The sequence below is a fragment of the Apus apus genome, chromosome 21, assembly GCF_020740795.1.
Source record: "Apus apus isolate bApuApu2 chromosome 21, bApuApu2.pri.cur, whole genome shotgun sequence".
NCBI lineage: Eukaryota > Metazoa > Chordata > Aves > Apodiformes > Apodidae > Apus > Apus apus.
Genome location: NC_067302.1, coordinates 3,481,483 through 3,505,689, shown reverse-complemented (window position 1 = coordinate 3,505,689; position 24,207 = coordinate 3,481,483). Strand labels below are relative to the sequence as shown.

General features: G+C 63.2%; 2 protein-coding genes across 8 annotated transcripts in view; both read right to left on the bottom strand.

Moving 5' to 3' along the window:
- The window catches only part of AHDC1 (AT-hook DNA binding motif containing 1), a 55,732-nt gene extending 51,133 nt beyond the window's left edge, over window positions 1-4,599 (bottom strand). For 2 of the 5 annotated variants that reach the window (XM_051637742.1, XM_051637743.1), the window contains exon 1: window positions 3,605-3,798. In XM_051637742.1, coding sequence (XP_051493702.1) covers window positions 3,605-3,740 — 136 coding nt within the window. In that variant the 5' untranslated portion in view covers window positions 3,741-3,798. Of the gene's footprint in view, window positions 1-1,860; window positions 1,972-3,604; window positions 3,799-4,165; window positions 4,274-4,345 lie in introns of those variants that run through there. The other 3 variants (XM_051637745.1, XM_051637746.1, XM_051637747.1) reach the window with 3 other exon arrangements.
- Window positions 4,600-12,360: 7,761 nt separating this feature from the next.
- Window positions 12,361-22,058, bottom strand: FGR (FGR proto-oncogene, Src family tyrosine kinase). Of its 3 annotated transcripts, none has more exons than XM_051637835.1 (13): window positions 21,884-22,058; window positions 17,868-17,928; window positions 17,317-17,563; window positions 17,098-17,200; window positions 16,732-16,830; window positions 16,470-16,573; window positions 16,248-16,397; window positions 15,632-15,796; window positions 14,452-14,631; window positions 14,004-14,080; window positions 13,760-13,913; window positions 13,030-13,161; window positions 12,361-12,699 (listed from the first exon to the last, which is right to left on the bottom strand). In XM_051637835.1, exons 3-13 carry the CDS (start codon window positions 17,549-17,551, stop codon window positions 12,491-12,493), a joined length of 1,608 nt encoding a protein of 535 aa, XP_051493795.1. In that variant the 5' UTR covers window positions 17,552-17,563; window positions 17,868-17,928; window positions 21,884-22,058; the 3' UTR covers window positions 12,361-12,490. The 3 variants fall into 3 exon arrangements, with proteins under 3 accessions (XP_051493795.1, XP_051493796.1, XP_051493797.1); XM_051637836.1 differs by lacking the exon at window positions 15,632-15,796 and adding an exon at window positions 15,085-15,240; XM_051637837.1 differs by lacking the exon at window positions 15,632-15,796.
- Between the last annotated feature and the right edge of the window lie 2,149 nt (window positions 22,059-24,207).

The window sequence follows — 24,207 nt, the reverse complement described above, 5'->3', positions numbered from 1 at the left end:
AACCGATGCTCTGAAACACAACCCTCGATGGCAAGCCTGGAAAAAAACCACAGGGCACATATTCCTCCACACCTCCCCCCCCATCTTTTTCTCTCTTTTTTTTTTTCCTCCTTCCTCGCCTCCCCCAGCTTTTTTTTTTTTTTTTTCTTGCTCTCCTGCCGATGCCAAAGACCCAGCCGGGCTCTTGTGCTTTCACTCGCAGCTGCAGCTGCCGATTTTCGCTGTAAGCCCTTGTGCCTAGAAGGCCCAGAGCGAGGGATTCTGGGACGCGGTGATTGAAGACAGCACCAGCACGGAGACCATTGCTCAGACTTTCCCTGTCTGTCGCCCCAACGCTCAACCCACAGAGAGGGAGGGGAAAAAAAAAAGAAAAAGAAAAAAAGAAGAAGGAAAAAAAAAAAAAAGATGGAGAGAAACACAAAAAAAACCCACCCCCACCGGACTGGTGCTCTCACCCCTTCCCAGCCGTGCTCTGCTGTGCCTGCTCTGAGTGCCCCCAGATTTTGGTTGGGTTAGGTAGACGATAGGGTTGGGGGTGAGCTGTCCTGGCCCCTCCACCCATCCCGGGGAACTCCTGGATGCTTCACTTTCCAACATCAAAGCCCACCGAGAGCACAACTGGAGCCTCTCACCGCACAGCCCGCCGTGCATCGCCTGGAAATGCACCGTGGGCACCTCAGTGGCCCCCTGTTCGCTTCCCTTCGGGTGTTATCTTGAGGGAAAAATACTAATCAAGCAGCTTTTGAGCCACTGTTGGTGGCAGGGGGTAAATGCCGGGGTGGGGGTGAGAGGGGAGGAGATGCCGCGCTCGGTGCCGGGTCCTGGTGCGAAGCTGACGTGAGCACCCGTGGGAATGGGACCACCGGGACGCACCCGGGAGCCAAGCAAACCCCCCCAGGGGACATGTCACCACGTCCCCACCGCATGCAAAGGCCCCGAGGGAGGGGGTCTCCTATGTCCAGATGTAGCTCGGGAAGGTCCCCCAGGACCAAATCCCTGCCCTCCAGCACACGCGCCGGGCCAAGGCACCGCTCAGCGTGTGGCCCCAAGGCAGAGCAGGAACAACTCCAGCCCGGACCGACGGACAGACACGTGGTGAGGATGGGGGGAAGCCAGCTGAGACCCCCCAGCCCCCCACGCTGGTGAGAGGAGGGGATCTGCTGAGCATCTCCCAGCCAGCTCAGCCCTCGCACCCCCAGATCCACCCCCATCATCACCAGCTCCCCCAGGACCCCCCGGCACATCTCAGCCCCGAAGTTTGGCGAGTGGCGAGACTGGGGAGGGGAGGGCGAGGTGGAGGGGGGGACACACACACACGACACATCTGCGACGCATTCAGGGGCCATCCCGCATCCGGGCAGCCCGCAGCCACAGCCCAGCATCCAGCCAGCCAGTCCCGGGAGGAGGGGGGGGGAAGCTTTGCCTTCTCACCAGGCAAAAAAAATCCCCCCCTCCTCGTCCCTCCCGCTCCCCCCCCTACCACACTCCCGTTAACGAGCCCGGAAGAAGGAAACAGCCCTCCCCACCACTGCCCTGTTTACCAAGAGCTGGTTCCAAGCACTCGGGAGAATAGCAGGAGCATTTCAAGGCCCTGTTTCCACTCGGCTGACACACACTATTTATAGAAGCCCACAATTCTCCCAGAGCTTTCCTCGGGATCTCAGCAGAAATAGCCTGCCCCGGGTCCCTGCTGCCTCCTCTAAGGAGGCCAGGGCAGCGCCGGCCCCCCCAGGCTTCCCGTAACCTTCCATGGGCTTCCATCGCCCCGCTCCTGGCATGTCCTTGGCTATCCCTGTCCCCGCCACGATGCCACAACCCTTCGCCCTCTCCCTCCCTCCCCAAAATCCCAGCAATCTCCACCTCCTGCCCGATCGGTTCCCGCCGGGTGCGCGGTGGCTGCGGCCGGTGTCCGCTCGCCGGACGTTGGAAGGGGAGGGAAGGAGGGAAGGAGGGAGGGAGGGAACCGGACTGTGGTTGATGGGGTTTTGCGGGAGGGTGACGGGGAGAAGAGGGGAGGGGAGAAAGGAGGGAGGGGGGGGGGGGGGGAAGGTTGGAAAAGCTGGCGGCTGGGTGAAAGCCACCTCCCGCCTGACTGCATCGGAGCGCGGCGGAGCCCCGGGGGACTCGCACCGGGGATGGAGTTGGCCTATTCAGGTTACATGGCAGAGCGGAATTTGGCGCCGCGCCATCCCTTCTCCAGCCCCCCCCTCCCGCCCCCAACCCAGCTCTCCGCCCTCCTCTTCTCCCCCCCACCCCCCCCCCACCCTCCCCTGCAAATTCCTCAGCCCAGCAGGAGAAGCCAGTGTAAGGGGACACCTGGGGGGGGGGTGGGGGGTGTAAGGCGGGGGGGGGTACGAGGGGGAGGCCTGAGGGGAGGGGGGGGGGGACCCGATTCTGACCACGCGTCCCCCAGCGCCCGCCGGCGCCTGGGTCGAAAGCGAGAGGGCGGGATCCGTGCCCGTCGCCCCGGGGGTTCGCTTCTGCTCTCTGTCACGCCAGGATAAATCTGGAGCGACTCCACCGCGGCACACAATGAGCTCAGCCCGTGGCTTTCGGTGGCCATTCTGGCAGCCACGAGCCAAAGGGCTGGATGCACGAGGCCACCTGGTCGTGGTTGGGGCCACCTTCCCCCCGCCCCCCGACCGGCACATAAACACCCAGGTGTCACCACCTGCCCAGGCCTTGGGGACACCAAACACCTCCCCCCAGGGTGGGCAGAGGGTCCAGAGGGTCGGGCGTTAACGTGACCCCCCCCACGCCCCCCAAGGGTGACACCAGCCCTTGCTAAAGTCCCCTCTGGTCCCCAGCGCCGCGCCAAGCACCGAGGGGCTGCGCCGTGGAAGCGGGGGGGGGGGGTGGAATTGGGTGGGTGGTGGATTAAAATCAGCTGATCGATAAAAACAAATCAGAGGGGGGATGACAGGCACCGAAGTGACAACCACTCGCCGAGCCCCGCGCCGCGCACCACGCAACTTTGCCGGCGGGGCTGGGGTGAGACCCCCACCACCACCACCGACAGCCCCCCAACCCCCCCCCCCCCACACACACCCACACACACTCCCCCCGGCGCTGCCCCTCGCAGGCCAGCCCGCTGCTCCCCGAGGGCCCAGGGGAAGGGGGGGGGAGGGTGGGATGTTGTGCCCCAGGGGGGCCCCCCACGTCCCCCGGGAATCTCGGCGCTCCCCAAACGCTACTGACACCCTGCCTTCTAGCGGACAGAGCCGCTCTGACAGCTGTCACTCAGCCGGGGGGGGCGACCAGGGGGAGGCAACCGAACTCACGGTGATCGCAGCCCCCCCCCACCGGGGGCTCGCCCCGGCCCCCCCCCCCCCCCCATCCCCCGCACGCCCCTCCCCGCCCCAAGTGCCATTAAACTCCTGCAATTTGGCAGCAACTCACCGCGCAACTTCAGCGGAGGGGACGGCGGCGGCGGGGGGGGGGGGGAGAGACGACGACGACCACGACGGAGACACGACCACCCCCCCCACACCTCCCCACCGCTCTGCCCGAAGGGGGTGTCCCGTGTGTCCTCCCCCCCACACACAACACACCCCACCCCACCTCCCCAACCCCACCCAAAGGCGGGGGGTCCCCGGTTACTCACCCACCGGCTGCTGCTTTCCGAGCCCCCCGGAGCCCGCCCGCTTGGGGAGGCTCCTGTTGTCCGCCGGGGCGACCTCCTGACCGGCCGCGGGAGTCCCGGAGCCTTCGGCACCGCTCGCCACCTTCAACGAGAGCATTTCCAGCGCCTCCTGCTCACATTCTCCCCAGGCAACTCCGCTCCTGCCAGCCCGCCCCCTCCTCCGTCCCCTGCCTGCTCTTTCCTCTCCGCTTTCCTCCTTCCCTCTCCCCCCACCTCCACCCCTCTATTTTATTTTTTTCCGGCCTTTTCCTCTGCCGCTCCGCTGCTTTTTTTCCTGCGCCTCTCCTCTATTTTTCTCTATTTTCTTCCTCCTCTGTGTTTTTTTTTTCCCCTCCCTCCTCTATTTTTTATTTTTTCCTCTCCTCTTCCCCCAACCCTCCCACCAACCCCCCCCCCCAAAAAAAAAAAAAAGACAAAAAAACCAAAAAGCACCCCCAAAAAACCTCTCAACCCCCTTCGCCTCTCCACACACACACACACACACACAAAAGGCAGCGGAGCGGGAGGCGGAGGGGAACCGACCTCCCCTCTGCGCCTCCGCCGCTCGCCGCCTGCGGAAAGCAAAGAAAGACACAGCGCAGCAGAGCCCTGGCTTGCCGCTGCCTCCCCCCTTCCTCCTCCTCCTCCTCCTCCTCCTTCTCCCTCCTCCTCCACCACCACCACCACCACAACCACCACCACCTCCTCCTCCCTCTCTCTTGCCTTCTGCCGCTCCCGGCTTTGTGGGGGCTGGGATAAAAAAAAAAAATAAAAAAAGGAAAAAAAACAACAAACCACACACCAGGAAAAAAAAAAATATATCGAAAAATACAAGGGTAAAAAAAAAAAAAAGAAAAGAAAAAAGAAAAAGAAAGAAAGAAAAGGGGGAGCGGAGCCGGCGGCCAGGCGAGCCCTGCCCCTTCTCTTCTCCTTCTCTCCGGTCTCGGCGGGGACCGCGGCTCCGCTTCGCTCCGCTGTCAGCGGCACGGCCAGCATCCGGCACCCCGGGGAGCCGCGCAGCACCGCCGGGGCATGCCGGGCCTTGTAGTCCTTCCTTCTTTCCACCCCCCCCCAACACACACACACACACACACTCCCTCCTCTTTTTTTTCCCCCCCCCTCCTTCCTTCCCCCCCCCTCTCACCCCCCTCTCCTCCCCTCTTTCTCCTCCCCGCTGCTGCCAAGCGCGCAGGGAGGGGCGCAAATGGGAGCGCAACCGTTGCGCGTTGCGTGGGGAGGGGGATTTGGGGGGGGGGGGGTGGGTGGGAGGGGGGGAGGCATCGCGGAGGGGGAGACCACCGGAGGTTTGCCCCCTCCCTCTCCTCCCCCACCCCCCCGCTCCGGGATGCCCCCCCCCGCGGTCCCAATGGGATGCGCGGGGTGTTGCTGCCCTCTCCTGGGGTGCACCCGCACTGCGCACCCCCCTCCCCAACCCTGCATCCTCAGGGAGGGGGAGACACACAGCCCCCCACTCCCCCGCCACAATCCGGAGCGCACCGCTCCATCTCAGCCCCCCCCCCCCCCGAGCCAGCCACCCCGCGTCCCCTCCTTTTTGGGTTGGTTTTTTTTTCTTTCTTTCTTTCTTCCTCCACTTTTAATTCTTATTTTTAAAAGTAAAAGCTCTTGTCTAGAGCCTGGGAACTTCCCTGCTGTTTGATAACACCCTGCTCCTCCATCTTCTTGGGGGTACAGAGCTGTGTCCCCCCCACCTTGGGCAGGTCTCAAGAGGGAATATAGGGACCAAGGTCCCTTGGGATAGTGGGGAGCACCCTGTGAGCACCCAGTGACCTCCCTCCCCTCTCCATCGAGCATCTCTCCAGCTCCTTCCCTCCGAGTCTCAGCCGGTGTTAATGCTCCCAGAGCCAGGTAGATACAATATAATTAAAGTAGATAATACCACTGATGTTTTGTTATGACACTGTGTTTTGGGGAGTGACGAGTGAAGGGTTAACTCCAGGGAATTGGGAATATTGCTTGGCTGCTTAAAAGCACGTGAGTCACCCGATGAAAGAAGACATGGGTGCAGGGAGAGACACAGCACTTGGCTTTGCAGCAGCCCTCTGGCAGGTTGGGGTTTGATCTGAGTCTCTGGATCAACAGGCAGCAAGAAGCAAAGCTGCGCTCAGAAGATGGACTGGGTGTCCCAGCTTCACTGCCAGACTGGGATGAACTGGTGAGCTGAGGTTGAACTGAGAGATGACTTCCAGTTAGGACCCAAAAACTGGCAGCTCCATCCCAGGGGGGCTCTGTGAATGCCGGTGGGGATGGATTAGGGATGAGTCGGATCAGGGATGGATCAGGGTCTGGTTGGACTCCTCACAACCTGGGTAAAGACAGGGACAGGTCTGCATCCCTCCTGGAAGCAGTGAGGAGACAGGGCCTGGGCTCCAGCCCGGTCAGCAGAGGAATCTGCACACGCAGACAGGATCTCTGCAATCGCTGGTGGCTGAGTGAGCAACTTTGCAGCCTTCCTCGTCCCCTCGCCCTGAATGTCAGCTTTGAATTTTCTTGCTATTTTTAGGGACAGTTCCAAATAATAATAATAAAAAAAACCCCCAACACACCCAACAAACCAACAACCCCAGGAGGGTTCCTTCCCTTCTCACCTTGCAGGGCTCTGCACCCTCTGAATTATTGCAAATCTGTGTATTGTCACCATACCTGGAGGGGGGGGGAGGGGGTGGGATGGGACGGGGGGGGGGGAGACAAGGAGAGGAGGAGGTTGTGCAAAAAAAACCCCCAGGTTACATTGCAAGCAGAAAGGGTGAGGATGTAAAAGATTTATTAAATTAATCCGAAGCATTAAAAGGTCATGTATTAATCAAAGAGATGCTTAAAACTGTCAAAGTCCTTTGTCAGGTTTGAAGTGCATCTCTGTAGTTATCATAAAATATATATATCAGTCTGGCATGGAGCTCTTGGCAGGGCTGGGAGAGAGGATGAGGAGCAAAGTTGGGCACTTGGGAGGGGGGGTCCCTGTGGAAGGGCACCCTGCCAGGCTCCCGGGGGTCACCTGCACTGAGCTGGGTGCTTTGCAGGTCACCCTGTTTATCCCCAGGCCTGGGTTTGTCACCCCCACTTTGGTGCCCCGTGATTGTCTCCAGCTGGGCCGGGTGGGGTGGGGAGGGGTCTGGGGTGGAGGTGGGTGTGGGTGGGTTTGGGAGCGGGGTCCTCCCCTCACCCGCCCCCTACCCACCCATCCCCGATTGAGGGTGGAGGGGCTTCTGGCCGTGGCAAGCGGTGTTGTGGTGTGGGGAGCCTTTCCCCTGCCACCTGTGTCACGGCTCCGCGAGTGCTCAGCCCCGCCCGTATCTCTTTTTACTGGGGGAGGGGGGGATGTGGAGATGGGTCCCCAGGGCCACTCGGGTCACCCGGGCATCCTGTCCCCTCTCCCAGCCAAGTGCTGTGTCAGCAGCGTTGGCGTGGACTTACGCTACCATCTAGCGGCTGCTTTGCCGAGCTGGGGCCACCGCTGTCCCCCGCTCTCAGCCCGTGTCCCTTCGCCCCTAAACCCCCTCTCCCCACATCCGAGAGGAGAGGGGAGGGGCAAAAAGCCCCTCTTGCCACCAGCCTTGCCAGGACCAGCGGGTGACCCGTTTGGCTTTGTCTCCGGAGAGCTCGGGTTGGCTTGGCTGGGGGGTGGTGGCAGTTGGCACCCCCAAAACCACCAGCTCCCCGGGGAAGGGGGGCAGCAGGGGGTTGGGGAAGCAGTGGGGTGCTGTGGGGTGCTGCGGTGGAGAGTTGGGGTGCACGGAAGAGACTCAGCCATCCCCAAATTCCAGCTCTGTGCTGCCCTGGAGCAGCAGAAGCAGCAGCAGCACCGTCCTGGATCTGGCCCCACTGCAGCCCCCAGCAGTGCCCCGGGCAGAGCAAGGCTCCTGCTGAGAGTGCCCCCCACACTCCATTGTGACCTGACTGTCCCCACGCCTTGAAACCTCTGTCCCCAGATCCTGCTGCTCCCCCGTTGCTGTCACAGACATTGCTGTGGCTGGTGCACGACTCTTCCCAAACCTGGGCTGCTTTTTCCATGGAAAAACGCATCCCCGCCCCCCCCCCCCTCCAGCAACTGGGGCGGACCTGCCCAGTGCATGAAAGTCCTTCCGTGCCTCAGTTTCCCCCGTGGGGATACAGTCCTTGCAGGCCTGGACCAGCAGCCCCAAGCCTGGTCAAGCCTAAAACCACATTTTTGGCCGTTTTCCACTGTTGTCTGGTCACCGTCACCGCGGGGACACGGCTCTGAGCCATGGGAGCTCTGCGGGCTCTGCCACTCCCTGGGGACCTTGGGCTTGAAGGGGACAGGGACAGACCCGGTCCCCAGGCGTGTTTTGGGTGGGGATGGCTCCTTCCCTGTCATGAAGGACACACAGCTGTGGGTGAGGGGACCTCCCCCGGGGGAGGGTGGCAGTGCCACAGCTCCGTGGTGCCAGGGGCTGCCTCGCCGACCATCTGCAGTGGTCTCACACCTGCGCCCACTGAGCTCCTGGCACTGGGTGGGCACAAGAGCTCCAGAGCCCCCCCACCCATGAGCTCCCCAGAGAGCCCGGGCTGGCACAGCACAGGCAGAGCAGGCGGGCAGGGATTGCAGGCAGGAGAAGGGAAAAGAGGTCTGGGCACAATGGGGGGAGTCCTGGGGAGTGTCGGAGCGACCTGATGCCACAGCTTCAAGTTGGATTTGGCCCTTGGCTACGGGCAGGACGAGGGGAAGGGCAAGGGAGGTGACATGGAACAGCTTATGCCTCCTCTCCAGAAGGTGCTCCAGGGCTCAGCTCTGTGGCTTTGCCACCCAGGCAGCCAGGAGGGGAAGGAGCCCAAGCCCCCAGGTCTGGATGCTGAGCTTTACCAGCCCCCCGCACCCCTCCAAACCCAGAGCCACCTTCCCCTCAAACACCCAACCCAAGGTTTGCAGCAAAAGTGGACCCTGCAGCACCTCTGGGGGGTCCCAGACTCCTTCCCCACCTCCCCACTGCTCCCAGCTGGTGGCACCCCAGGGTGGACCCTGCCCTGGCACCAGGAATGGGTGGGTGGCCATGTCTCTCATCAGCCATCAGTCCTTCATCCCTGGTCCCTCATCCCTGGTCCCTCCACCCCTGGTCGATGCAGCCCAGCATTAACATAAAATCGATGCCCCCTCCCCCGTGGTCACCCCAGAACGAAGTCCCTTTAACCCTTTGGGCGACAGACCACAGCGACACGACCGTGGTCCCACAGGGATTGCTGTGGCACAACTGCCTTTGAAAAACAAGTGGCCAAATCCGTGCTGGTCCCCAGGGCACGGGGTGGCCACCACAAACCCTGGAGCTGAGCTGGGAGCGCCCACCCACCCACTCCTGTCACCAGCACTGGGGACAAGAGTCCTTGGCTGGGGACACCAGGGGGGGCTTTGCTTCCCATCAGGAGGGCAGGACCCCCGCGGGGAGGCACACATGGAGCATCAGGAGGGTGGCAGCAGGGAGCCCCATCGCCAGCCGGTCCCTCCGTGCGGGGCCAGGCCCCGGATTTACATTTTTATTCCTTTTTAAGCGAATTTTCGTGCTGGAGGGAATTGCCACGTTGGCAGCTCGGCAGAGCGAGGGGCTGATCCTGCTGATCCAGCTGATCCTGTTGCTGGCCCCGTGTGACGCTGCCGGGGGGCGCAGGTGGGCTCAGCCCCCCCCGAACGGCCAAGCGGGCAGGGACGGGCAGGATCCAGGCAGGAGCAGGGATGAGGTCGGGATTTGGGGGGGCTGGCACAGCCGTACCCAGCACAGGATGGAGGGGGGGGGGGTGTCAGTCCCTGGCACCCCAGCTGGAGGGGTTGCCCGCGGGGAAGGTGGTTGCTGAGCCTTCCTCCCCGCAGCTGCTCCCTCCTCCTCATCCATCCGCTTCCCAAGAAGCTGTGGCCACAGGGTGCTGCTTGGCTTCACCCCCCCGCAGCCACAGCCAGGGTTGGGGTCCCCATGCCCTCCCCCCCCCCCCCAAAGACAGCCCTTCTCTAGGGACCCTCCAGCTGCAAGTAGGGGGGAGATTTTAATCACCCAGGCTGGACTCTGCCCAGTGCTGGTACTGGGGGACACGGGGAGTGCAGGTGGGGGGGGGGTCCCCAACCCTGCTTTACTTCCCCAAGCAGGGCTGTGCCTGGCTCAGAAACCCAGGGGTGACCCGGGGTGTTCCCCATGCCTTGAGGGCTCTGCCTCCCCCTACCCCCCCCAAGGGGCTGGAGGGGGGTGGCACAGCAGTCCCCGCGAGCCTGGGGCCAGGGGACACATCCTGCGGGCACAAGGTGTGTGGTTTTGGGGTGCAGGGGGCGTGTCAGAGCTTGTGTGTGCTGAATATTGGGGGGGGGGGGGTGGGTATAGGGGGGGTGCGTTCCCCCTCCAGATCCTCCCCACATTGGCACGTCCCGGGTGCCCAGCCCCAGGCGTGGGGTGGCCGGGGCTGGTGGCAGCAATCTGTCACCGGGGGGGGGGGGGGTTCTGCCTGGTGACAACCGCCTCCTGGCAGTGCCAGGCAATCTGCTCCCCTCGCCTGGCCCCCCCGGCACCGGGCACGGTGCCACGCTGCCCAGCCGAGCCTGGCCCAGGGCCTGGCCCTTCCCAAAGGGATTTTTTTTACCCCGGGATGGACACGGGAGGGGGGTTGGGGGGTGTCTCATCCTGCCCTGCTCCGCCCAACCCCCCCCCCCCCCACCCCACCCCTTGCAAATCCCCAAAGGATTTGCTGCCTTTGAAGGACCCGGGCAGGGGAAGCAGGAGCCGGGGAGGTGCTCAGGGGCAGTGACATGTCCCCAAACTCCCTGGCATGTCCCCAGAATCGCCAGTACTGGCCTTGTGCCCCACCTCCCCACCTGCCTGGGGGCCCCCCCTAGCATGAGTCCTCCCCCCCCCTTCGTATGGGGCTGAGGCCGGTCTCCCCTTCCCATCAGTGCTGGGGAATCCATTACAGACCACAGCTGGGCCCTGCTGGGAGGTTAAGCTGCCAGGAAAATTAACCTTTTCCTCCCCAGCCTCCCAGTACGAGACCCCCCCTAGCCCATAACAGGACCAACCCCCACCCCCCCACACACACACACAGAGGAGGGGCCAGCAACCCCCCAGCCACCCACTGCCCATGGCCCCCCCTGCTAATTAAACTCAGGCTGCTGCCTCATTAACACACATATCCAGGAGGCAGCAGGAGGGGATGGTTCCCTCTGGGGGGCTGCTGGGTGAAGGGGGGGGGGGTGTCTTGTGAAGGGGGGAGGGAGAGCTGTGGGTGCCCTTCACAGGAGCAGCTTTGCAAACGCAAATGCTCCCCACTCCGTTTTTCCAGGCTGTCATTTATGAGGAAACCTGGTGCTGCTGCCCCAAATTGCCTTTGTTGGGTTGTTTGTTATTTTTTTTTGGGGGGGGTGGGGGTGGCACGGGGGACATTTCTATGCTCCCTGCAATCCCCAGCCCGGGTTATGTTAGTGCCTTGGGGCTGGATTGGGTGAGGATACCCCTTCAGTCCTGGCTTGACTCAACCTGAGATCCACCCCCCCTGGGTGGGGATGGGTGCCCCCACCCCAAATCTTGCAGTCCAGAGTTGTCCCCCACAGCTTTAACCCCCCCCCCCCAACCCTCCCCAGTTTGTGCCTGTCCCCACCTGGGACAGCTCCTCAGGGTGGGGGGAGAAGGACCCATACTGCCCCCCCCAACTTGTTAGAAAGGTTTTATTTCTCTCTATTTACAGACTGGATTTTAAAAAACAAACAAAATAAACAACAAAACCCTCCCTTCCCTTTCCCACCCCCCCCCCCCCTCAGGATTGCAGTGCCCACCCACAGCCCTGCCCTTCAAAGGGGGTCTTGGCCATGGGGAGCAGGGCTGGGCCAAGCCTGGGACTACAGACACCCCCCCCACCCATCAGAAAAGGGGGTTACTTGGAGGGCGGGGGGGGCAGCCGACCCCCAGGACCCAACTGGCAAGGTGGCATCCCCCCACCCCCCCACCCCTGGGCCATCACATTCACAGTGTGTCCCCCCCCAGCCCCCAATGATGCTTGAAACAGTGGGTTTGAGCCAAGCTGCTGCAGGGACCCCCCCCCCCCAACCAAGTGCCACGGGGGGTGACCCCATCCTGTAACATCCCCCCCCCCCTCCTGCCCCACATGGAGCAGTGGGAAACAGCCCCTGGGACAGAGCTGCACCCCTGTAGCCTGGGCCTCTGGTGTGTGTCCCCCCCAGGACCCCTTGTCCCCCTCCCTAGGGCAAGCAGAGGTTTGTGGCTTTCAGGATTTGGCACTACTATAAGGAGAGGATGTAAAAGGGGGGTCAAAGGGGTCCCCCCCAATATAGAGATCCCTGGGGGTGAGAGAGCTGCTGGGGTGAGGGTTATAAGATCTTATCCATTAAAGACAATATAAGGGGTGGGGGGGAGTTTGAGGTGACCTTCCCCAGGGCAGCACCAGGATTTGGGGATTTCCCCCCCCAAGTGTGCAGAGCTCAGCTGAGGGAGAGGAGATTGGCATGGGGAGAACCCCCCCTGTGAGACCTCTGCTAGGGGGCTAGGGGTGTCTGGGGGGGGCACGGTGATGTACCCCCCCCTTCCCTCATCCAAAGCACCTATCAGCTTCAAAGCTGGGTGTGAAGGCAATGAGAGAGGGGCTGGGGGTGCTTAGGGGGAGTGGGGTGGGGGGCACAGCTTTTTGCCCCCTCTCTGAGTCCAAAATGCTTGTGCAAAGCCCCCTGTCCTCCCCAGGGCACCCTGAACACCCCCCAACAGGCTTTATTTTCGGGGGGGGGGGGGGGGGGGGGCATGGAAGGGGACACAGGCAAAGAGAGCAACAACCCCCTGCAAAAAAGGGGGGAGATTTGCCCAAAAGCCACCCCAGAGCCCGGCTCGGGGGGGGGGGGTAGGTGCCAGCACCGGGTCACTGGTTGTCCCCTGGCTGGTACTGGGGCTCGGTGGCAGTGAAATAGTCCTCGAGGAAGGACTGGAGGTACTCGAAGGTGGGACGTTCCTCGGGGTCCTTCTTCCAGCATTGCACCATCACGTCGTGCAGGGAGGGGGGGCAGTTCCCTGGGCACTGCATCCGGTACCCCCGCTCCACCTGCTCCAGCACCTCCCGGTTGTTCATCCCTGAGGGATAAGGAAGCCCCTGGTTCAGCAACCAGCAACCCCAGGGGACAAGGCAGTGGGGAAACTGAGGCACTGCCAAGGCAGTGTCACCTCGTGGTTTGGATAGGGAGCCCAGCTCCACGCTGGGGAAACTGAGGCATATGTAGGTGTGTAGATGTGGTGCTGAGGGACACGGGGCAGTGGTGGCTTTGGCAGGGCTGGGGGAAGGGTTGGACTGGATGATCTTAAAGGTCATTTCCAACCAAAATGATTCCATGATGGTGGGATTCCAAGCCTTGCCTTCCCCACCCCCTCCAAGGGGGCACCCCCAGGGTGCTCACTGCCCCATACCTGGGTAGGGCACCCGGCCTTTGGTCACCAGCTCGGTCAGGAGGATCCCAAAGGACCAGACGTCTGACTTGATGGTGAACTTCCCGAAGAGCGCGGCCTCTGGGGCCGTCCACTTGATGGGGAACTTGGCACCTGCAAGGAAGGGCAGGTGAGCCCTGGCCAGGGCACCCCACTGCATCTGGGGCACCGCACACCCGGGGCACCCAGAGCTGGGGACACCCCCTCATCTGGAGTGTCTCACACCAGAGGTTCCCTGCACCTGGAGCACCCTGTACTGAGGGTGTCCTGCACCCTGGGTGCCCTGTGATGGGAAGGTTCTGCACTGGGACAACATGCAGCACCCAAGGCACCCATTCCTTGGGGCACCCATCACCAAGGGTACCCATCACCAAGGGTATCCATCACCCTGGATACCTATTCTCTGGGGCACCCATCTCCTGGAGCACCCCTTACCCAGAGTATCCATCACCCAAGGATACCTATTCCCTGGGAACACCCAGCACCCAGAGCACCCAGCACCCAGGGTACTCATCACCCAGAGTACCCATCACCCACGTTCCCCAGCCCTTGGGACACCCATCATCCAGGATAGCCCCCATTCCCTGGGGTGCCCATTGCACCCAGGACACCAAGCACTGGGGGTGACCATCTCCAGGCCCACGGTGGGTGGCAGCACAGAGGGGCCAGGGCAGTGGTCCCCCCCCCAGCAGTGGGCACCCATCTGGCTGACCCTGCCGTGCTGTGTACTCGTTGTCCTCGATGAGGCGGGCGAGGCCGAAGTCAGCGATCTTGCACACCAGGTTGTCCCCCACCAAGATGTTGGCAGCCCGGAGGTCCCGGTGGATGTAGTTCATCCGCTCGATGTAGGCCATGCCCGCTGCAATCTGGGTGGGTGGGGAACACAGTGAGGACCCCCCCCCCCCCAAGATGTACCCCTGGAGGGGCAGCCCCACCCCAGGCCAGCCCCTGGGTACCTGGGCAGCCATGTCCACCAGCTGGGGCAGCTTCAGGTAGCGACCGTCCCCGTCCTTTAGGAAATCCAGCAAGCTGCCTGCGGGCAGAGGGGGGTGGTCAAAGGGTCCAGGAGATAGTTGTGCCCACCCAAGGGTGCCCTCCCCTGCCAAGCCCCAGGGACCCACTCAGGCAGGGAGAAGGTTGCAGAAGAGCCAGGGGCTTTTGACAAGGGCAGGGAGGGAGAGGACAAGGGGGATGGATTAAAACTGGAAGAGGGAGATTGAGGTTGCACATGAGGAGGAAATTCTTGGGTGTGAGGGTGGTGAGACCCCGGCCCAGGTTGCCCAGGGAAGCTGTGGCTGCCCCATCCCTGGCAGTGTTGAAGGGCAGGTTGGATGGGGCTTGGAGCAGCCTGGTCTACTGGGAGGTGAAAAGCTGGGGGGTCCCTGGGCAGTGCCCCCAACCCACCCTGGCTCATGAACTCGGTGACGATGTAGATGGGCTCCTCTGACACCACGGCGTAGAGCTGCACCAGCTTGTCGTGCCGCAGCCGCTTCATGATCTGAGCCTCCTCCAGGAAGGCTTCAGGTGACATGGTGCCCGGCTTCAGCGTCTTCACTGCCACCTTCGTGGTGCCATTCCATGTGCCTGGGCCGGGGACACGGGGTCACCACGAGCCCAGGGGACAGCTGGCCCTGGTAGGGCCAGGATGGAAATGTGTGTGGATGGAGGGGTGCATGGATGGAGGGCTGCGTGGCTGCAGGCAGGGGTGGATGGATGGATGGATGGATGGATGGATGGATGGATGGATGGATGGATGGATGGATGGATGGATGAGCAAGGCAATCAGGGAAGGCCAAGGAAGGGGCCTTGGGGGACACCACCATACCCCACCCAGGACAAGGAGTCCCCCTCACCCTCTGACATGGGGACAAGACACCCATGAGCACACCTAATGCCAACCTACCCCTTTCTCAATCTCTCCAGGGGAGCCTGTTCCAAGCTGCCATCTCCCCCACCACAGTGGGTACAACCTGGCACCCCAGGAAGGGCTCCTGCCCCCCGTGCCCCCCCAGCCCTGGCCGGCTGGACCAGCCTTACCCATCCACACGTCTCCAAAACATCCCATGCCGAGTTTCTTGTCGAGGTGGATGGATTCCCGAGCTATCTCCCAGGCGTCCTTAGCTAATCCCAAGGTCTGGGGCTTCACAGCAGGGCACGTGCGGGTGAGCAGATGGCACAACCCGTCGTTATACTCTGCGGTGGGGGGGGAAAGGGGGTGCAGGGAGGAGGGGGGTGCGATGGGATGAATGGAGCATGCAACGCCGAGCGGGGGGAGCGCGGGGTGAGGGAGGAAGAGGATGACAAGGAGGGGGACCCCCAGGCCTGATGGTGTCTTCTGCTTGTGGAAAAATCGATCTCCATTTGACATGATGTCCCTCACATAGGGACATCACGGGGTATCCTGTAGTCACCCCAGAGCAGGACATGGGACATTTCTCCATCCTGGTAAACTGGTGTGGCTCAGCCTGTCCCAGCAGGCAGGAGCCTTTCCCTGGGAAGGGGGGTGGTGGGTGCCAGGCCTGGGGGGTACCCCTGTTGTGTCCCCCCTGCCTCCAGTCACCCCAGCTTGCCCACCGGGTCCTACCCATCCAGACTTCCCCGAACTGCCCGTTGCCCAGCTTCTTGAGGAGCTGGAGGGACTCGCGGGGGATCTCCCACACGTCTTTGGTTTTGACCGACAGGTCGGCCAGCTTGGGTGTCCCCTTGGGGCACGGCACGGCCAGGCGGCAGCACAGCCCGGCCGCCCGCTCTGCAGCACCAGGGAAGGGGGGACACAGGGGTCAGCCCAGGCACCGACCCCCCCACCAGCCCTTTGCCAACAGCCCACAAGCCCCTGGCATCACCCGGGGCTCCTGCATGGTCCAATCACCCCTCAACATGGACGCACAGAAGTGAGGCGAACCCCCCTCCGCCTCCCCCAAGGATCACTCTGGACTCCCAGTTCCACCCCCAGCTGTGCCTGGGGAGCAGCTGATGCCCACCCAGACCCAGGGACTATTTACCTTGTCCAGAGAGGCCATGTGGTCCCAGCACTGAGGACACAGAAGAGGAAGGGACCCCCAGTGCCACCACTAGAACAGCCCTCCTCCTCCTTCTCCAGTTAGACCCAGTTAACCCAGCCACCTGTCTCCTGCAAAGGGTCTCCTGGGCTTTCCCCACCCCACCCTATCACCCTCCCCATGCCCCCCATCCCACCCTACCAATATAGTGCTGGACCAACTGCTGGACAGTGTCAAACTGGGCACGGGTGGTGATGTAGTAGCCCCCGTTGTCCAGTTTCCGAATCTTATAGTGCTTCACGTGGTCCCCTTTGGCCTCATCCCAGTCCCGGATGGAGAGGGAGTAGGCACCTAGGTGGGAACACGGGTGAGGGAGGGACGTGGGGCTCAGCTCCCCTGGTCTCCCCAGGCCTGTCCCTGTACCTTTCGTGGTCTCGCTCTCCCGGATGAGGAAGGCTCCCCGGCAGTTCCCGTGGCACAGGAGCTGCCGCTCCGCGTCCTTGCGCCCGATCTTCCCGAAGTACCACCTGGGAAGGGATGGAATCAGAGGGGACACCCCCGAGGGGCAGCCAAAGGGACCTCCCCACCTGCACCACTGCACTGCCAGGGCTCTCAGGGAGTGCCAAGGGGCTTGAGGTAAAGGGGGTCGGGGTCCCCCTCCATCCCTGTTCCCCCCTGTACTCACTCTTCTGCCTGGATCGAGTCCACGGGGGCCACATAGTTGCTGGGGATGTAGCCCGTGGCACCCGAGCTCAGCGACCTGGCCTCCCACCAGTCACCCTCCCTGGGGAAAGAGGAGCCAAGAGTCAGGAGGAGGGACAGACAGACCTATCTGGCCACGCTGCACCCACACACAGCACCCCAGACTCCACTTTCCCCCACCACAGAGGGCACCCGTCTCTGCTGAGACAGCCCAACTCAGGACACATGTAGCCCATGTTCTCTTGGTATCCAGCAATGGAGCCAAGGCAGAGCCTGGCATGGAGGGCACCTCCCTGGGGTGGCACGGGGGCACTAGGGGTGGCAGAGGGTCCGGGGGAGGGGGGCTCACGTGTTGTTGATGATGTGGAATTTCTCCCCTTTCTGGAAGGTCAGGTCATCTTCCGTCCTGGCCTCGTACTCGTACAGGGCGATGAAGAGTGTCACACCCCCACCTGTGGCACATGGAGGGCTCCGTGGTGAGCCCCTGTGTGTCCCCCCAGCACTTCAAGGGCGTGCTGGACCCCCCTCCCCAGCACCCATCACCCCCTCCCCCCCTCCCCTCACTGACCTGTGATGCCCCCGCTCGACATTTGCGGCGTGTTGGAGGTGAAGCCCCCGGGCCCCGTGAAGTGGGCAGTGGTGGGTACCCCCGTGCCATGGAAGTTGTTGAAGTCGGGGATGCGGGTGAAGTCGGTGCCCGTGGGGTCGGGGTCGTGCTGGGAGGCGGGGGGTAGGGGGACCCCTCCCTCGCCCCCCGCCTGCCCTTTGCCCAACCACTTCTCTTTGCAGTGCACACAGCCCATCCTGGCCACGGCCTGTGGAACAGAAGGACCATGAGCCACATGCCCCCCCTGCCCAGCTCCACAGGTGTTCCCAGTTAGAGGCACTGGGGTGAGCCCATCACAGCGCTGGGAGGACTGGGGTTCTGCCAACACCCCCTTCCCCCCCTCAGCCCTGGCACAGCAAGCTGGGTGGCTGGGCTGTGACATGGGGACATCAGGGTCCCAATGGGTACTGCCACCAGCAGGGACCAGGCTGTGAGGAGGGCTGTGCTTCCCGGGGCACCCCATGTCCCCCCTGGCACCCATGGGTGCTCCCGTGCATGGTGACCCCACTCACTGCAACAGCTCCTCGGGTCACTTCAGCTGCTCCATGTCACCTCGGGGTGGAGAAGAGGAACCTGTGGACACCAGGGAGGGCATCAGGTGAAGGGTGAGAGCCTGCATGGGCTGGAATACCCCTCCAAGGGCTGCAACACCCCTCCAGGGGCTGCAGCACCCCTCCGGGAGCTGAAACACCCCTCCAGGGGCTGAAACACCCCTCCAGGAGCTGCAACACCTCTGCCATGAGCTGCAACACCCCTCCAGGGGCTGCAGCACCCCTCCAGGAGCTGAAACACCCCTCCAGGAGCTGCAACACCTCTGCCATGAGCTGCAACACCCCTCCAAGGGCTGCAACGACATCCTTGAGCAGGATTTTTGTTCTCCCACCACGTCCTCAACCAACCCATCACCTCCCCTCAAGGGGAGACGTGTTTTCCGGTGGCCCCGAGGCTGGAGGGAGAATGGCTGGGTGGGAAAGAGCCTTCCAAATGTCCCTGTTCCCTGGGCTGGCCAGGGGACCCGGTGTCTCTGGGGAGGAAGGGCCCCGCTCTCCTCGCTGCGGTTGTGGCCGCGCTTTTCCGGCCGCGGCCGCACTCGGCAGAGAAGGTGCTGAGGAGAAGGAGGAGCTGCAAGGAGACATTTCTGTCCCCAGCCCTGTCACCTCCCCTAGGTGCCGGCCACCCACTCACACCAGTCTGCCCAGTTTGGGCTGGGAAGAGCTTTCTGGTTGAGGGCTCTGCAGTCACACAGCAGAGCTCACTCCACCTCCAGCCCAAGAGCAGAGGGAAGGGGCCACAAAACCTGGCAGCCACGTCCTGCCCCCAGCACTCCAGCAAGCAGGAGACAGAGGGTTTGGGGCAGATCAGATGTTTTTCCTCCCCCCCATCAGGGTCTTTGATTCACTTTCTCTCTGAGGAGGGTGGAAAGGACCCAGCTCTCCCCTGCCACCTTCACTTTCGACACCAGCAGTGTGGCAAGGCCACAGGGAAACGTTGCCAAATCCTCCAGGGCTCGGCTGGTTGTGGGGGCAGGGGGGTGTCTGTGTGGTATTTTTGCTGACAATAAGTGACTATTTTATCTGACAAATGTCCCCATCTCTCACAAACCCTGACCTGTCTGGGTGGGAATCACCCGCCCTGTCCCCAGGGCGGAAACTTCCCTTTTGGCTAAATTTCTGTGCTGGGGCAAGGATAGGGCAGTGAAGGAGCATCTTCTAGGGGAGCACAAGCCCAAAAATATTGTAGCACCATGAGATTCTCATTCTCAACCCCCCTCCCCGCCTCCCCCCTCCCCGGATGGTCCCTGCCCACCTCCCAGCCAGGCAGGGTGGCATGAAAACAGTCCCTTGTTGCCCTCGGGGAGGGGATGCAGCCAGCCCTTTGTCCCATGGCTGTGTGCTGCCTGGCCTTGGCTCTCCCAAAAATGAGCTGCTGGGAGCCTGGGAGCAGATGGCAACCGAGCCCTTCCCACCCCAGCCCTGGCCATGCTGCCAGCTCCCACCCCGTGCTGAGACCCAGCCAACTCGTCACCCCCACCGCTGCCCCCACCCCACCAGGCATGGCTGGGCACCATGCAGCAGCATCCCCTGCCCAGGGTCCATCTGCTCCCTGCCCCCCCCTGGGGGGACACGGGGCAGTTCAGCCCCATCCCCAGCTTCCAGACCGATGTCCCTGGTGCACACTGGTGTCAGCCTGCTTGTCACCCTGCCTGTCACCCCCTCTGCTGAGGGACCCTGTGGAGATGACCCCTGCCCCCTGCCTCTGTTCCCCTTGGGGGGGTGGAGGGATCAGGCATCCAGGGAGGATGCAGCTGCATGGAAACGTGCAGGGGCTGCTGGAAATGTCACACCCCCGGTGCGGTGGGGACAAGGCTGAGGGTGGGTCCCCAGCACCCAGGCGTGTCACAGCTTCCCAGGGAGGGTGCGGGCGGCAGAGGGGGGCAGCGACTGGAGGAACCCGCCGGCACCTCGGCAGCGGGAGGAGGAAGCAGCAGGAGCACAGCATGGGGGAGGAGGGGGAGGAAGAGGATGGTGCTGCAGCCACCAAGGGGAACCTCGGGGCTGGCAGGATCCCTGGGGACGGTGGCATTTGGGGGAGGATGGGCAGGGATCATGACAGCTGCAGCCTCTTGGGCACCCTCTGCTCCCCAAGCCGTGTCCCAGCCCTCTTGCCCTGTACCCCCTTGACCTTCACGTCTGGCCCTGCACCCTGGTGGCTCTTGCCACCCTGTCACGGTGTCCCCAGGGGAAGAGGAACTGAGACTGCCACACAGGCCAGCCCGGTGCCTGCCTGGCTCCTCCACCATCCCCTGGTTCTCCACTTCCCTGGTCCCCAGGGGGAAACTGAGGCACAAAGCAGTGGCAGCACAGGAGAAGGTGCCTCGTTTTAGGTGGCTTGTTGGGACACACGACCCTGAGCCAGGTCCCAATCCCCCCAACAGCCTTGAGGAGGTGACAGGAGGACATGTCCTGCCACTCCTCAGCCCAGTGTGGTGGCAGATGGTGTCCCAGCTCCCTCCTTGTGGCCCCCAGCCCCAATCCAGCCCTGTGACCCGGAGCCAGGCTCCTGGGGTAGAGCTCTGTCCCAGTCCTCCCAGTTCACCCAGTGCCCGGTGAGTCCCCCAGAGCTCCCAGCACAGCATGGCAGCCCCTGGCCCGGCTTGGTCCTGGCAGGAGCAGGGTCTCAGAGGACAGGGGATACAAAGAGGGACAGGGAGGGTCCCACCATGCCTGGAGAGACCCACACCAGGAGCAAACATCTCTGGACCACCATGAGACACGGGGACACCAGCAGAGGTGGCGGAACGGGACACAATGTCCCACTGGGAACATGCAGATGGGATGACAGGCACAAGCTGCGGGTTTCCCAGTGGGATGTCCTACCATGGTTGGTGCACACAAGGGGACTGCTGCCCCCCAAAACCAGCCACGCTCCAGCCAGGTATGCCCAACATTTGGTTGCCCCCATCCCTGCACCAACCCCAGGAGGGGGCAGGGTGCTGCCCCCCCTCCCCAATACCCTGGGGAAGATGAGAAAGGACTCACTGCCCCTCTCCCCCCCCCAAAAAAAGCCATCTGCCCTACAAGCCCACCCACCATCGACCAGGCCCCGGGCAAGGGGTGTCTCCTCGCCCCCTACCCCAGGAGGAGACACCCCCCATTACACATCCCCCCGGCCTCCCAGCCTCATCGCTGGCTGGGAAAGCAGGATTTCCGCTGGAAGAAGAGCAATTCCCGGATCCGAGGGGCTGCAGGGGCGGAGGGAGGGGGCCGGCCAGGGCTCCAAATACAATGTCCCGGGGGGGAACGGGGCGGGGAGGGAATTGTGCAGGGCAGGAAGCGGCGAGTTCCTGTCCCTCCTTGGGACACACCAAGGAGCGGGGAGAAGGCAGAGCTGTAGGGAACGGGGGGAGCACCGGCCTCGGCCGGGGGGGGCTCGGTCCCCACCATCCCCCCGGGAGACCCTGCTGGGCTGGCACGCCATGGGCACCTGCGTGTTGGGGGGAGCAGGTGTCTCCCCCTTCCCATGCCGGTGTCCCCTGGGGTGCCATGACCTGCCCCCTCCCCAGCGCTGGGCTCCAGCATAGGCAAACGCACCATTTGTCACCGCAGGTCCCCACGCCGCCGATTCGTGCCAAAGGGGACAAACTGGAGCTCCCAGCCCTTCCCAAACCACAGCCTCAGCTGTCGTCACCCCCCCCCCCCCCCGCTGACCTGCCGCCCCCCCAGGACGGGGAGGACGGGGGTCTCCGGTTCCTCCACGCTCGTTGCAGACGCTGGTGTTTCCCAGGGTGGAGCGGGGAGGGCAGGGCCCGCTGGCAGCCCCCCCCGGCACCCTCCCCACCGGGATCACAGGGCTTTCCGCCCCCACAGCTCAGCGCCCCGTCCCACCCGCAGCCACCCCACGCTTGCGGGGGGCAGCAACCCCCCCCCCACCAGCACCCAGGAAGGAGACTAAGACACCCCCCCCGCCCCCCCCCCATCAGAGCCCCCCAGCCTCCAGCACCCCACGCAGCCCCTCGCATCCCTCCTACCGTCCTCCCTCCTGCTCCGGCTCGCATGGACACCCCCCCCCGCGATGCTCCCGGCGGGATGGCAGGTTGGGGGACCACCAACCGAGGGGGTGTCGAGGCGGGGTGGCAGGACGAGAGCAGGAACGCCTGTGCGTGTGTTTCCCCTGTCTCTTCGGCAGTTCTCGCAGCCCGAGCAAGAGCTTCCCCTCCCCTCGCCCCCCCTTCCTCCCCGCGCTCCCGGCAATGGTTCATTGTACCAAGCAGCCCAGCCGGGCCGGTCGCCGGATCAACCCTCCCGTACCGCTCACCGAGACCCACCGTCTGACCCTGGAGGTGGCGTGGGGAGGGAAGGACACGACAGGATGGCACTGGGGGGACCCTGGTCCCCAGCAGCACTCAGGAGAAACTGCCATGGCTCTGCCTGGCAGGGTGGGTAGAGGTGGTGCTGAGGGACGTGCTTTAGTGGGCTGGGCAGTGCTGGGTTATCGGCCGGGCTCAGTTATCTTAAAGGTCCTTTCCAAACAGAAATGATTCCATGATTTCATGATGTACAAGGTGTGGGGGCGGGATATCAGCTTGGTGGGATCCAGCTCACTCCAGGAAGCAACCTGTGTCCCTCCCCAGCCCTGCCTGGTGTCACCTCCTATCCCTGAGGGTGGTGAGACCCTGGCCCAGGTTGCCCAGGGAAGCTGTGGCTGCCCCATCCCTGGCAGTGTTGAAGGGCAGGTTGGATGGGGCTTGGAGCAACCTGGGCTGGTGGGAGGTGTCCCTGCCCATGCAGGGGAGTGGATCTAGATGATCTTTAAGGTCCCTTCCAACTCAAACCAGCCTGGGATTCTATTACTTGACCCCCCTCCCCAACTCGAGTCCGCATCCCTAGGGCATGGTGAGGAGCCCACCTTGTCTGATGGGTGGCAGGCAGCTTGGGACCATGTTTGGGGGGCTACCACATGTCCCCCTGGGATGGAGTGCAGCTCCTGGCCAGCCAAAAGAGTTGCTATGGCCATTGATAGCCCACCAGAAGCTGGATCCCTTAATTACTCCTTGTTTAGATAAAGTTGCTGGTGATCCCAAAATTTCACACTGGTCACACCGACCCACAAACTGGTGAGCCCTGGGAGAGGGGTGAGACCCCCAGCACCCTGTTTGAGCCCCCCTGAACTCTGCCTGAGCCCCCTGCTCCCTGTCTGGGTCTCCCTGCTCCCTGCTGAGCCGCCTTTATTCTGCCTGAGCCCTCCAGCCCAGGGTGCTGGGGGCACCCACCTTGCAGAGAGCACCTCAAGCTTTTGGCACCCCAACCCCCGGATCAAGGGGGTCTCTATGGGGGTTCCTCGCTGGGGGAACCCCCCATTCAAACACGGGGTGTGGGGCAGCCACTCTTCCCAGACAACCCCCCTTCCTTGGCTGGAGATACCCCCCTCCCCCCTCCGCACCTCCTCCGGGGCCCGATCCTGCGCGGCCACCTGACCCCCCGGCTCCCTCCGGCTGCAGGGGACAGTGACAACGAGGGGCTGCTGGTATTTTTATGTCACCCTTTGCCGCAGCTTCCGGCGTGGGACGGTGCTCCCAGGGGGGGTGAGGGTGCACGGGGTGGGGGGGCGGGCAGGGGGCTGTGGTCGTTCCCCAGCCCAGACCTGGTTGTCACCGACTCTGCCACCTTGTCCCCCTGCCCGACGAGGCTGGCTGGCATGCTAGTGGCCCAGGGGTCTGTCCCTATCCCTCTGGAGCCTTCATCCTCCTCCTCCCCCTGCGGTTTGCACTCGCAGCCTGAAACATCCTGTGTGAGTCCAGTCTCGGGGTTTCCTGTTCTCACAGGGGGGGTCAGGGCTGGGTGAGGTCCCAGGTCCCCACCAGGATGAGAACCTGCCCCCCAGGCCGTGGCCACACTCGTCTTGTCACCCCCTCTGACTCATCCTGGGGACAGCGTGGATCACAGCTCCCGGCTTTGGGGACTTTTGGGGACTCTGGAACTTTTTTGGAAGGGATAGGGGGGAGATTCAGATCCTGCTGGGGATGGAGCCAGCCCTGCCAGTGTCTTTTGGGAGGGGACAGGGCACAGCAGGGACAAGCACCGGCACTTTTAGAGTGATGAGCCCCTCCGAGCTCCACCTGGGCTCCCAGGGCCCTTCCCAAATCCTGGCCCCAGGTGTTCCTGGTCGGCTTTAGCGCCGGGGAGGGCACACCCCTCCCGCCTTTACAGAGCTGCCTGAGCCCTTCCTGCTCCCCTCTGGCTGCCTTGCACCCCCGTAGGATGTTCTGGCACAGGGCAGAGGAAACTGCTGCCACTATGGAAGGGGCAGAGCAGGTCTTGGAGTGTCAGAAAGGCTGAACACCAGCCCCCAAGG